General features: G+C 45.6%; 2 protein-coding genes across 8 annotated transcripts in view; one reads left to right on the top strand and one right to left on the bottom strand.

Moving 5' to 3' along the window:
* The window catches only part of CSTF2 (cleavage stimulation factor subunit 2), a 21,227-nt gene extending 14,039 nt beyond the window's left edge, over nt 1-7,188 (top strand). For all 6 annotated transcript variants that reach the window (XM_060756372.2, XM_060756374.2, XM_060756375.2 and 3 more), the window contains 4 exons: nt 2,155-2,717; nt 4,112-4,237; nt 5,124-5,260; nt 6,986-7,188. In XM_060756372.2, coding sequence (XP_060612355.2) covers nt 2,155-2,717; nt 4,112-4,237; nt 5,124-5,246 — 812 coding nt within the window. In that variant the 3' untranslated portion in view covers nt 5,247-5,260; nt 6,986-7,188. The remainder of the gene's footprint in view (nt 1-2,154; nt 2,718-4,111; nt 4,238-5,123; nt 5,261-6,985) is intronic.
* Nucleotides 7,189-7,473: 285 nt separating this feature from the next.
* Nucleotides 7,474-13,543, bottom strand: part of XKRX (XK related X-linked) — a 51,926-nt gene continuing 45,856 nt past the window's right edge. For both annotated transcript variants that reach the window (XM_067471521.1, XM_060756370.2), the window contains one exon: nt 7,474-9,798. In XM_067471521.1, coding sequence (XP_067327622.1) covers nt 9,059-9,798 — 740 coding nt within the window. In that variant the 3' untranslated portion in view covers nt 7,474-9,058. The remainder of the gene's footprint in view (nt 9,799-13,543) is intronic.

Here is a 13,543-nt window from a genome sequence, read left to right on the forward strand (position 1 = left end):
TCTCACCCCGAAGGGGACTCAGAGCGGCTTACAAGATATATATATACATACAATATATTAAATTATTAGTACAATATCAGTATTATATATTACTACATTGTACTACACCATTATATTGTCATATTATTAGTAATATTACATATAATATAAAATATATAATTATAATATTGTATCATTATTATTAGTAGTATTATATTGTATTACATTATAATATTATAAACATTGTATATTAAATTATATTATTAGTAAAGCACAGGAGACAAGGTGAAACTGTCTTCAGCTGTACCCTTCCTCTCTCTTCACTCTGGCCAGAGTAGCAGTTGGTGCCGGTCAAGGTGGTCCCAGTGGTGATTGGCACACTGGGTACAGTGCCTAAAGACCTTGGCCTGCACTTAAACACAATCGGCGCTGACAAAATTAGCATCTGCCAGCTGCAGAAGGCCACCTTACTGGGATCAGCACGCATTATCCGCCAATACATCACACAGTCCAAGAGACACTTGGGAAGTGTCCAACGTGTGATCCAATACAATAGCCAGCAGAGTGATCTTGTCTGCTGTGGACTCATCTTGTTGTGTTTCAAATTATTATTATTATTATTATTATTACTACTACTACTACTACTACTACTATTTTTCTGTTACCCTCCTCTCCTTACTGCTTAATGTAGTCCAATGCAAATCACAGATAAGAATTTAAATCCAGCTTCCCAATTGTTATCTGCCACACTGACCCTTTCTTGCCTTTTTAAAGTCCTCTTATGATACTGACTCATTCCTCCCTTCAGTTAAAAACCAGAGGAACCTGACTGTCCAGTGTGAGATATTGTAGGCAGAAGTTGTAACAGTGTCATTGCTGACATTAATAAGAAAACAAACCACATAAAAATAGCCCAATCTTTCCAGGGTGGAATATTATAAGTGGCGACATAAGGAAATAAGGACAGTTGAACTTGTGAGCTTGCAGCATGTTGAGGAATGAGTATTATTTATTTAATGTGTCGTTGAAGGCTTTCATGGCTGGAATCACTGGGTTGTTGTAGGTTTTTCAGGTTATATGGCCATATTCTAGAAGCATTCTCTCCTGACGTTTTGTCTGCATCTGTGGCAAGCATCCTCAGAGGTTGCTTGCCACAGATGCAGGCGAAACATCAGGAGAGAATGCTCCTAGAATTAATTTATTTACAGTATTTATATTCTGCCCTTCTCACCCTGCAGGGGACTCAGGGCGGATTACAATGTAAACATACATGGCAAACATTCAATGCCATAGACACACAACAAATATAGACAGACAGTCGGAGGCCATTTAACATTCCAATTTTCTGACCACCAGGGGAGCTGTCGCTTCACCGTCCATCTGCGACACTGATGAAGTACTTTCCGCATTCCCTGCATGCTTTTCCTGGAGATTTTTTTATGGCCTCGTAAATTTGTTAAATTAGCCTCCCCACACATAGGTGGTACCTAAATTTCCTACTTGACAGATGCAACTGTCTTTCGGGTTGCGAAGGTCGACAACAAGCTACACAAATTGTCCGGAAGCTCACTCCGACCCAGGCTGGCTTCGTACTCATGACCTTGGTCAGTAGTGATCTTAATGCAGCTGACACCCAGCCAGATGTGCCACAATCCTGGTGCATGGCCATATAGCCTGAAAAACATGGCCATATAGCTCGAAAAACCTACAACGACCCAGTTATTTATTTATTTCGCGTCAAAAGCATTGCATAAAATAGTTTATCTAATACTGATAAATTAAAGGGATCACAAGCTGCTAGATAGTTTTAGACCAAGCACGAACAACAGCAACTACATTTTCTGTAGCTTTAAACAATTCTTCCTCTGTGCACAAGGCAGGGCATTATGGGAAAGCATACAGGTGCGGAGTTGTTTGTTCCGCTCCAGAATCGCACAAGGTGGAGGATTCTTCTAGGTCGTGCCATTTAGCCAGGTTATCTTTTGATCTTCCCACTCCACTTCTGAGTCTGTTTAAGGACTTCCAAGTTGCCCATTCCAAGTGTGAGTGTTTGTGTGGGAGGACAAATTCTGAGGCCTGGGGATTTAGCATGAACTCCTTCCATAGTCTCACTAAAATAATTCCCAACATTACTTGTTTGTCTGTGATAAAGTGTTTTGTATATATTCTATGCAGGTGGACGAGACCCCAGAGGCATGGAGCCCAGAGGCATGGAACCTAGAGGGATGGATGCCAGGGGCATGGAACCCAGAGGACTGGAACCAAGAGGCATGGAGCCACCCAGAGGGATGGAGCCACCCAGAGGGATGGAGCCTCCAAGGGGCATGGAGCCTCCAAGGGGCATGGAACCTCCAAGGGGCATGGAGCCCCCAAGGGGCATGGAGCCTCCAAGGGGCATGGAGCCCCCAAGGGGCATGGAGCCTCCAAGGGGCATGGAACCTCCAAGGGGCATGGAACCTCCAAGGGGCATGGAGCCCAGAGGGATGGAGCCGCCCAGGGGCATGGAGCCCCCCAGAGGCATGGAGCCGCCCAGGGGCATGGACACACGAGGCATGGAGCCCCCCAGAGGCATGGAGCCTAGAGGGATGGAACCCAGAGGCATGGAACCCAGAGGCATGGACACACGAGGCATGGAGCCCCCCAGAGGCATGGAGCCTAGAGGTCCTGGTCCCAGCCCAAGGGGCCCGATGACTGGTCCTCTTAACATGGGAACAAGTGGCCCACAAGGGCCTCGACAGGTAGGCGGGGCTTTTCTTCATTACTCTGTTTTCATCCAGGGTTTCTGAAACAATTCCTTGATTTTATGGGATGGTGACTACCTTTTAAAATGACTATTTTAAAGGATTGTTGAAGGGAAGGGAGAAATGTCTTTCCAGATGATGCCAACGCTCCTAACAGGAATTGTCAAGAATATAAATATGGCATGGTTCAGGCCACGTGTTTCCGCACAACTGACCAGCCCCAGCCTGCCCCTTTGCCATCCCGGGTCACTGCCGCTGCTCCTGCTACCTCCTTCGTGGCTGCTGCTCAGTCCTGTTTCCATTACCCAGAATATCAAGACGGAAAATTCCACAATATCTGCTTTGAACTGGGTTATCTGAGGGCCCTTCCACACAGCCATATAACCCAGAGTATCAAAGGAGAAAATCTCACAATATCTGCTTTGAACTGGGTTATCCAAGGGCCCTTCCACACAGCCATATAACCCAGAATATCCAGGCAGAAAATCCCACAATATCTGCTTTGAACTGGGTTATGTGAGCACTATGTCCACACTGTTAGTCTCCCAAAGTTGTTGCTATTGTTGTTACTATTATTATTAGCTCCCATTGCCAAGCATAAAAGTTGTAACGGGAAAGCAGTCATTTGTAAGACCCTGTTTAGTCCCCTAAAGAAGTACTACTACTACTAGTAGTAGTAGTAGTCATCGTTGTTGTTGTTGTTGTTGTTAAAGCCGTTAGGAACAGATTCTTGGGTCTCTCGCTCCACTTTTTGCATTTTTTTCAATCTTAAACAACTTCCCTTTTTTTTAACACAAGCATTAACAAAATCCATGGATAATAACAGCCCAACCAAATATATATATATATATTCTTGGTGTCTTCATTTTTAGGCCTGTTCCTGGGATTATTTGGGGTGCTGATTCAGAAAATTGCATTGGATAGACCACATCAGCTCTACATTATTAAGTATGGTTTTTTGAGGGCGAGCAGATGGTGACCACTGGATGGCATATGTTCTGTATCAGAAACTTGGGACGTGGCCAGTCCAATGCAATTTTCTGAATCAGCACCCCAAATAACCAAACCAGTCTAAAGTTAGCCAAAAACTGATCAAGTGGTCCCTGATCAAAAAAAGGTTGGGAACCAGTGCACTAGCAAAACCACATATGAGAAAAAAGCAGATCTTCAGATACAGATTTGTGGCTAGAAGCAAAGTGACTGGAGTTTGAGAGACTAGTGCTAGTACTAGGGCAATAATCTAGGTCCCACACTGTTTTCTTAACAGTAGATTCCTGTTCCCAACTCTCTGCAGGCGCCCTGAGTGTTCAGAGGTAGCAAGTGTCTGTGTTGTCCATGTATGATTTGGAAAGGATAAATAGTTTTGCATGTATTTCTTTCTATACCTGCAGGTTCCTAACTTGCCAGGGGCGGCAATGCAGGCCACAGGGATGCCGGGCTCAGGGGTACAGGCAGCCACCCAGCCTGGGGGGTTCAGTCCCGGCCAGAACCAGGTGACGCCTCAGGACCACGAAAAGGTCAGAAATACATTTCTCTCCTTTCTCACATTGTGCTCTTCCACAGTTTTATATGGACCCCAAATTGCCCCACAGTTGACCACTCAATTTACAGTATGCTTTTCATATTGACCAAACAGGGGAAACACTCAAAACAGGACAAAGTTCTTACTTCAGGCCAGAGTTTAAAGAAGCTGGAATCTGTAAACCAGCAACAAACCATGACTTTGTATTACAGTTATTTGGTAAGCCATGTTGAATTAGAAGATAGGGTTTGGGCAAAAGAATAAGCTAAAAATCAACAAACAACCTGGCTTACTGTTATGTACAAACTTAGCAACAGTTAGGTGAAGGACAGATCTGTTAGAGACCCCTTTCTTAGAGAATAGGAGCATTTTCCCTTCTGAGATGGTCTCAAACCTCTGGAATAGTTGAACCTGAGGTGTATGAACACATGTCTCTAATGTTTACACAATACAGTCTGTTTTTATTTATTTTTTTGCACTAGGCTTTGTCATGTGCTCTGTTTGTATTTATTTTACTGCACTTTAAATAATTGCATTTTCCCTTATGGCCTTCTGACTTGCTGTTTGGATTGTTAACCTTAGCTGGGAGCAGCAGGATATAGATTCTGAAGCAGACTAGGAGAGAAAAAGACTCTTCTCCACCGAAGAATGCATTGTTTTATACTTGGATTTGATCATTCAAAAAGCTAGATCTTTGTAGTTTAATGCCAGTTAATGCAAACTATCCGTACCTTACACTGGATTGTACAGATTGAATGCACTGGCTTTGTAGGGGAAGTGGTCAGAAACAAGCCAGAAACCATCCCAAAGGATCCAAAATCCTCCCCATCTCCCATGTTGAGATCCGATGCAGTCATGCCATTTTCTCTCCTTCCCCATAGGCTGCACTCATCATGCAGGTCCTCCAGCTGACGGCCGACCAGATAGCCATGTTGCCTCCGGAGCAAAGGCAGAGCATCCTCATCCTCAAAGAGCAGATACAGAAGTCCACGGGTGCCCCTTGATGGGCATTCTTTGGGTAAGAAGAAGGGAAGGAGCTGGCCAAATGGTACTGGTCTAACACAAAACCTTCCCAATTATGTGTTGTCAAAGGCTTTCGTGGCCGGAATCACTGGGTTACTGTGAATTTTCCAGGCTGTCTGGCCATGTTCCAGAAGCATTCTCTCCTGATGTTTCACCCACATCTGTGGCAGGCATCCTCAGAGATTGTGAGATCTGTTGGAAACTAGGCAAGTGGGTTTATATATATGTGGAATTATATCCAGGGTGGGAGAAAGAACTCTTATCTGCCTGATAATAATAAAACTTTATTTAAATACCGCCTTATCTCCCCAAAAGGACTCAAGTGTGAATATTACAATTGGCCAGCTTGATTAGCATTGAATAGCCTTGCAATTTCAAACCCTGGCTGCTTCCTGCTTTGGGGAATCCTTTGTTGGGAGGTGTTAACTGGCCCTGATTGATTCTTGTCTGGAATTCCCCTGTATGAGTGTTGTTCTTTCTTTACTACCCTGATTTTAGAGTATTTTAATACTGGTAGCCAAATTTTGTTCACTTTCATGGTTTCCTCCTTTCTGTTGAAATTGTCCACATGCTTCTTGTGGATTTCAGTGGCTTCTCTGTGTAGCCTGACATGGTGGTTGTTAGAGTGGTCCAGCATTTCTGTGTTCTCAAATAATATGCTGTGTCCAGGTTGGTTCATCAGGTGGCTTTCCTATGGCTGAATCAGTCTGCCGTGCCTTTCATGTTCCTTGATTTGTGTCTGGGCAATGCTGCGTTTGGTGATCCCTCTGTAGACTTGTCCACAGCTGCATGGTACACGGTAGACTCCTGCAGAGGTGAGAGGATCCCTCTTGTCCTTTCCTGAATGGAGCATTTGTTGGATTGTCTTAATGGGTCTGTACATAGTTTGTAAGTTGTGTTTCCTCTCCAGCTTCCTTCTGTGGTCAGTGGTTCCCTTGATGTATTGCAAGAACACTTTCCCTCTGGGTGGATCTTTGTCTTGATTCTTCTGATGCAACTCTTCTGATGTCTGAGGTGGAGTCTCCATTGACCTGTAGAGCCCAGTTAAGGTGGTTCAGTTCACCTTGGAGGAGATGACGTTCACAGATTGTGTTTGCACAGTCTACCAAGGCTTTAATTGTGCTTCTTTTTGACTTGGCTGATGGTTGGAGTTTTTGTGTAGGTATCTTATTCATGTGTGTAGGTTTTCTGTAAACTATATGGCCCAATTGTTGATTGAGATTGCAGATGACTAGGACATCTAGAAATGGCAGGTTTCCTTCTCTTTTTTTTTTCATGGTGATTTGTGTGTGTGTGTGTGAGAGAGAGAGAGAGAGAGAGAGAGAGAAACTTCCAAGTTGCTTCTGGTGTGAAAGAATTGGTTGTTTGCAAGGACGTTGCCCAGGGGGTGCCCAGATGTTTGGATGTTTTACCAGATGTTTGGATGTTTTACCATCCTTGTGGGAGGCTTCTCTCATGCCCCCACATGGGGAGCTGGAGCTGACAGAGAGAGCTCATCTGTGCTCCCCCTGGATTCAAGCCTGCAACCTGTTGGTCTTCGGTCCTGCTGGCACAAGGGTTTAGCCCACTGCGCCACTGGGGGCTCCTTCCATTGTGAAGATAAAGCTTTTGTTTCTGCTTCTAAGAATTCTTCCAAATGTTTTACTCCCTGTTGAGGTTCTTTTCTTTCCGTGATGTTTGAGACAGGGGGAATAACCTCTTGACACCTTCCTCTATTTAGGCCTGGAAATCATCTTTTGCAATTCAGCATTTGTTGGATTCAGAACTGAAGGCAGCTTATTCTATGCCCTTTCCTTGACTGAGCCAGACCTGCAGCGAAGGAGGGCGTTTCTTTTTCCCCACCCCAAATGGTTCACTCTTCCTTGGTTTTTGTTGACTTCCTTGTGTTTCAAATAAAACCCTGTCCTGGATTTGAGTAAAAAAGCTTTTGACTTTGTGTGAATTTGTTTTAAAACGTATTACAATTTTGTTTACCTTGTTGGTGCAAAATTTAGCTTAGTTTTGCATGACCCGTCCCTTGTCACTTATATCATTCAAACTGCTTTCAGAATAACCAAATTGAAATTATGCTTGTTTAAACACCAGTACCAAAGTTATATCTATACATACACATAAGAGAAGATATTGATGCATGTGTGTCGCTGGGTTGTCCACTTACACAGACAAGCTCCTGCCTCCCTCCACAAAATGACACCTTCTAATACAACATTTCACTTCATCACAAAAGTTTCACAGTATTTAATATTTAGCGATTTTTGGTGACTGGCATGCAGCAGTAGTCAACAACTGAAGTCATCACTGACATTTGGCACCCAACACCATTTCATAGACAGCAATGCACTGATGTGTCATATTTGTCAGGTTACAACATCCCATGTTCAATGCCTAACGAAACAATCTTGAATGTTGAGGTAAAAAAATGACATTTAAAATACAGCTTTCAGTATTGGATAGAAGGTTTCACATTTGATGCACAAAGGGGCAGATTTGGGACAATTATAAATACAATATATGTGTTCATTCCAGCTATATTCTGCATTTTCACATGCAGTTGAGTCCTCTTCCTGATATAAGCCTCCGCCATTTGCAGGCGCATCTTCAGACCTGACTAAATGGACACAGAAACCATCTGAAACTTTATAATTAAGCAAGCAATCAAAAATTAAAATTTGATGACTACTTCCCAATCTTACCAGTTGGTAGCCTTTCTGTATCGCACACTTTAAGGATCAACCACGCCGTTCCATTGACTGGTTTCTTTCCAAATTAAAAGAGAACACATGATAGATGCGATATAAACATTTCAGAAATACCTGGCCATTGCAAAACTCTTTATTTCTGGCCCAGGATGAAGCATTCTACTTCCAATATGAGAAAGATGGGCTGTGCAACAAAGCGTTGCAATGTGGGACACTCCTTATCTATTGTTTTGGCCTATCAGCTGCATCTTCCTTCATGAGCCTGACCCCAATAGTCAGCTTTCTGGGGCCACAAAAATGGTTTGCATTCACCTAGATCTTTTGCCATTGCTATACTACCAATCCCTACCTGAGCAGAACTCTTTGGCCCTTTGAGCTTCTCAACTCGAATGGGCGCCAGGCTGCCCAAAATGGCGCAGGAGAAACAAGAGCGTTAAGATACAGCCAAATCCCTTTAAAATGTTTCCTGGCACACTTTGTGGATTTAAGCATTGGCCATTCTCCGGTCAACAAAATAAATAAATACAATAAACGAAGACACATTTTAGAAGTTACAACTAACACATCAAAGGTGTGTCCAGACCCCGTTAACATATTAGGATACAACCGTATGTAACCTCAGGAAGCCTGTTGAGTGACAAGGATACTCTGTGTTAGGAGTAGTTTTATGTCCACCAGAACATCTCCCCTGCAAGTCAGTTAGGTTTGACTTTCAAACTAGCTGAAATTCCATCCAAAGAGGCCATTTACACACAGATGCCACTGAGGCAACCATTCCATCGAACGACACAGTCTCTTCAAGTGACAGTCTACCGGCGAAAGTCACATCCCAAACCTTTGTTTGCCCAGCTGTGTGGGTATACCATGGTTGGTTGCTCCTGGCTATGCAGGGAGATCCATCCTGTTTTGTGCCACTGGTCCAGATGATGCTCCAGATGGCTGATTCTGGCCACCGCTGTCACCGTACCGCCTGCACATGGATCATAGCACCTTAAAATTACAGCCTCTCCTCCAGTTGAAGTTTAGGCAAGGTGTGTGGGCACATCCTGCTTGCACTGGCAAATTGGTTTGTCATTGGTTCCGGATCTCTTCCATCAGACGACGCTATGCCTTACGCCCGGTTCAAAAGGGGGCTCCAAGTGCACTGGTGTGGCTTCCCACTTGCAGCAAACGCAGTGCAAGAAGTCAGAGATGTTGTGCTTAAAGAGGCTGCGGCAGGGGTGGAGGTACTCCATGAAGAGGAGCATGAAGGTGATGGAGGTGCAGTAGGCCACCATGAGCTGCAACACTAACATCGGGGTGCAGATATAGTCATAGACCTCCGTCTTGAAAAAGTACCAGCAGACGATCAGCACAATGTTCTCCACTCCCCGAAAGACATAGTACAAAACCAAGCATCCCCAATTTTGGGACTTGGCAATCAAGTCTCGGTCAGCCAACCTGAGCTGCACTGCGGACCAACAGAAGACGTTGATGCCCGCGTACAGCAAAGTGATGGAGCACAGGACCGAGATCGTGCCCACTTTGCTGAAATTCTTCTCCACGCTGTCGGGAAGCTGGCCCCTGCTCCTCCAAAACTGGACCCATGGCAGGAAGAAAAACAGCATGAAGTTGGCTCCACCGACAGCCATGGCAGACTGCTTGAAGACGCTCCCAAAGAAAACCAAGATGGTGATGCGGGTGGAGATTTCCAAGCTGCGCCAGAGGAGGATGCAGATGAAGGCCAGTGGGCGCAGGGAGATCTTGTAGTCGTCGTACTTGATCTGGATGGCCAGGACGTTGCACACCAAGGCTCCGTAGGTGACCGACAGCAAACAGATGCACATGAGGACTGCTAGAAAGAGGAAGGAAAAAAACACAGGGTGAGCACAGAGGGAAAAGTGCTGATCATCAACAACAAAATGTGCAAGGAGAATTGTTCCATAGGTAACCTCAGCAATCAGGATGTGGCTATAGATTAGAAACGTTTCCCATTGAAGACCTTTAAAGGTAAAGGTAGTCCCCTGACATTAAGTCCAGTCATGTCTGACTCTGGGGTGTGGTGCTCATCTCCATTGCTAAGCCGAAGAGCCAGCGTTGTCCATAGACACCTCCAAGGTCATGTGGCCGGCATGACTGCATGGAGCGCCGTTACCTTCCCGCCGGAGCGGTACCTATTGATTTACTCACATTTGCATGTTTTCGAACTGCTAGGTTGGCAGAAGCTAGAGCTGACAGCGGAAGCTCACGCTGCTCCCCGGAATCGAACCTGCGACCTTTCGATCAACAAGCTCAGCAGCTCAGTGCTTTAACCCACTGCGCCACCGAAGACCTTTAGGCAGAGACAAAAGAGCTGTTTGCCAGGAAAGCTGCTGCTCTGGATTCCCTGTAATGAGCACAGCTTTTACTTTGCTAGATAACTTCAGGACATCACCACGACTTGTGGTCAGGGGACTTTTTGCACAATTAAAACCTGTGCGCCAGCTGCGCCCGTACCTTGGGAAGTCTGACTTGGCCACAGTGGTCCACTCTCTGGTTACATCCCATATAGACTACTGCAACACTCTCTACGTGGGGTTGCCTCTGAAGACTGCCCGGAAGTTGCAATTAGTCCAACAAGCGGCAGCCAGATTACTAACAGGAGCGAGGTACAGGGAGCATACAACTCCTCTGTTGCGCCAGCTCCACTGGCTGCCAATTTGCTACCGAGCACAATTCAAAGTGCTGGCTTTAGCCTATAAAGCCCTAAACGATTCTGGCCCTGCTTACCTGTCCGAACGTATCTCTCCTTACGAACCCTCTAGGAATTTAAGATCTTCTGGGGAGCCCCTGCTCTCGGCCCTGCCATCTTCACAGGCTCAATTGGTGGGGACAAGGGATAGAGACTTCTCAGCAGTGGCCCCTCGGTTGTGGAATGCCCTCCCCAGGGACATTAGATCAGCCCCCACCCTCTTAATGTTTCGCAAAAATGTCAACACCTGGCTATATGAGCAGGCTTTTCCAAACGCAGTGTAGCTGTTATGTATGTTTAAAAATGCAATACAACTGTTTGGTTTGCTCCTGACACAATAAATAAATAGGGGGAGTGTAACCCCGTCAAGCACAGAGTGTAACCCTATGCCCAGTTTGGCCTTACGACTGACCAGGAGTTCCTCTGTCTTGTCTGGATTCAATTTGTTTGCCCTCATCCAGTCAGTCACAGCGGTCAAGCACCGGTTCAGGACCTGCACAGCCTCCTTAGTGACAGGTGGGAAGGAGTGATAGAGCTGAACATCGTCCACGTATAGATGACATCTGACCCCAAAACTCCAAATGATCTCTCTCAGCGGCTTCACGTAAATGTTAAACAGCACATTGTTTTTGTGGTCACTTCCTACTCTGTGATTCTAAATGTGGAGTTGAGTTTAGGCATGGGAGAACAGTTTTGTGTGTGTGTGTCAGGAGCAACTTGAGAAACTCCAAGTCGCTTCTGGTTTGAGAGAACTGGCCGTCTGCAAGGATGTTTCCCAGGGACACCTGGATGTTTTGATGTTTTACCATCCTTCTGGGAGGCATCTCACATGCCCCTGTATGGGCAGCTGGAGCTGACAGAGGGAGCTCATCCGCACTCTCCCCAGATTCGAACCTCCAACCTGTTCAGTCCAACCAGCACAAGGGTTTAACCCATTGCGCCACAGTGACCTCTGCATAGTTCTAATAGGAAACTTCCTGGGCTCTGAATTAGTATATTTTTTGCATTAGGGTAGAATTAAAAAGCCAGATAGATTGCAATCCACAAATCTGATCTCTACGCATCTGCGGATTGCAAAATATCAACAGGACAAGCCTTGATGAAGGGAAGAAGAGGGGAAAGACAGATTGCCTGGGGCAGGTGCTGGGAGATCTACCACCAAAGAGGTAAGATTGCTAAAGATCCAAGCTAGAAATAGCCTAGTCCTGACATGTATGTCCTGAGACATAGGTTTCATCTTCTCCTGAAACAGCCAGCCTTTCTCTACTCTGTCATCTGATTCCTCCACCTTCTGAAAATAGCATTAGAACTGGAACATACATCAGTGGTTGTCAAGGGACCAAATTTCTTCTACAGACGCTCGCCAGCCATTCTGGCAAATGGCAGCCTCTCCATGGCGAGTTAGGGCTGCCCTTTCCAAGCTCACAAGGGACTCACAGTGGTCTGGGTAACTTTGTGGGACTAAAATGATCAACGGTCTGGAGGAACAAGCCCTATGAGGAGTGGCTTAAGGAGCTGGGCATCTCCCGAAGGACTCGATGCGGCTTACAAAGGCCAAGGCCTCAACATAACAACAACAAACAATAACGATGCAAGCAAATTAAAACATAAGCAATAACACAATAAAACATTACACTATTACACAATAAAATCAGGGCTAGGCCAGTGATGGGTACAGGTTAAAAGTGCTGGGTGTGTGAGGTGATATGTTGGAGTTCTGGGCAAGTGCAATGTGCAGAGAGTCATAAACTCTAATAAAGTGCTTCTGGGACGTAGTGCTGGGGGTTATCCTATTCTGGAAAGGCACATCGGAATAACCAAGACTTCAAGTTCTCCCTAAAGACTGCCAACGTGGGTGCTAGTCTAATGCCTTTGGGGAGGGTGTTCCAAAGTTGGGGGGCAACCACAAAGAAGGCCCTGTCCCTCGTCCCCACCAAACACGCCTGCGACGCAGGTGGGATCACGAGCAGGGCCGCTCCGGATGAACAAAGTGAGCACGTGGGTTCATAAACGGAGATGCGGTCACACAGGTAGGCAGGTCCCAAACCGTTCAGGGATTGTAGGTAAGCACCTGCACCTTGAATTGGGCTCGGTAGGTAAATGGCAGCCAATGGAGCTCCTTAAACAGGAGGGTTGACCTCTCTCTGTAAGGAGCGCCAGTTAACATCCTGGCCGCCGCCCGTTGAACCAGTTGGAATTTCTGAGCCGTTTTCAAGGGCAGCCCCACGTAGAGCACATTACAGTAATCCAATCGAGAGGTGACCAAGGCATATTTATTTATTTATTTGCGGCATTTTTACCCCACCCTTCTCAACCCCTGAGGGGGGACTCTGTATGTAAATACATACAGAGTTAAAACAATAGCAGTTAATTAGAACCAAATTATCATAAGTCATTAAAACAATACTCAGTCCACAAACCCACTGATAGAACCATGAAACCGTATCCTCATACATATCGTCTTGCCAATCCATTTCCAGTCAAAGTGCTGCTTTATGTTTATTGTCAAAAAGCCTGGCCCCAAAACCAAGATTTTAATTTCTTCCTGAACGCCAGGAGGGATGGGGTCGATCGTATTTCATTTGGAAGTGCGTTCCACAGGCGGGGGGCTACAGCCGAGAAGGCCCTGTCTCTCATCCCCACTAGCCGCGTTTGCGATGTTGGCAGGAGCGAGAGCAGGGCCTCCCCGGATGATCTTAAGTTACGAGTTGGGACATAGAGACAGATGCGTTCGGACAAGTAAGCTGGGCCAGAACCATATAGAGCTTTATAGGTAAAAACCAGTACTTTGAATTGAGCTCGGAAGTGGACAGAAAAGAAGGCCGAGAGGAGGCATGATAGACATGTATAAATATGTGAGAAGAAATCA

Source organism: Anolis sagrei, chromosome 10, assembly GCF_037176765.1.
Source record: "Anolis sagrei isolate rAnoSag1 chromosome 10, rAnoSag1.mat, whole genome shotgun sequence".
NCBI classification, from domain to species: domain Eukaryota; kingdom Metazoa; phylum Chordata; class Lepidosauria; order Squamata; family Dactyloidae; genus Anolis; species Anolis sagrei.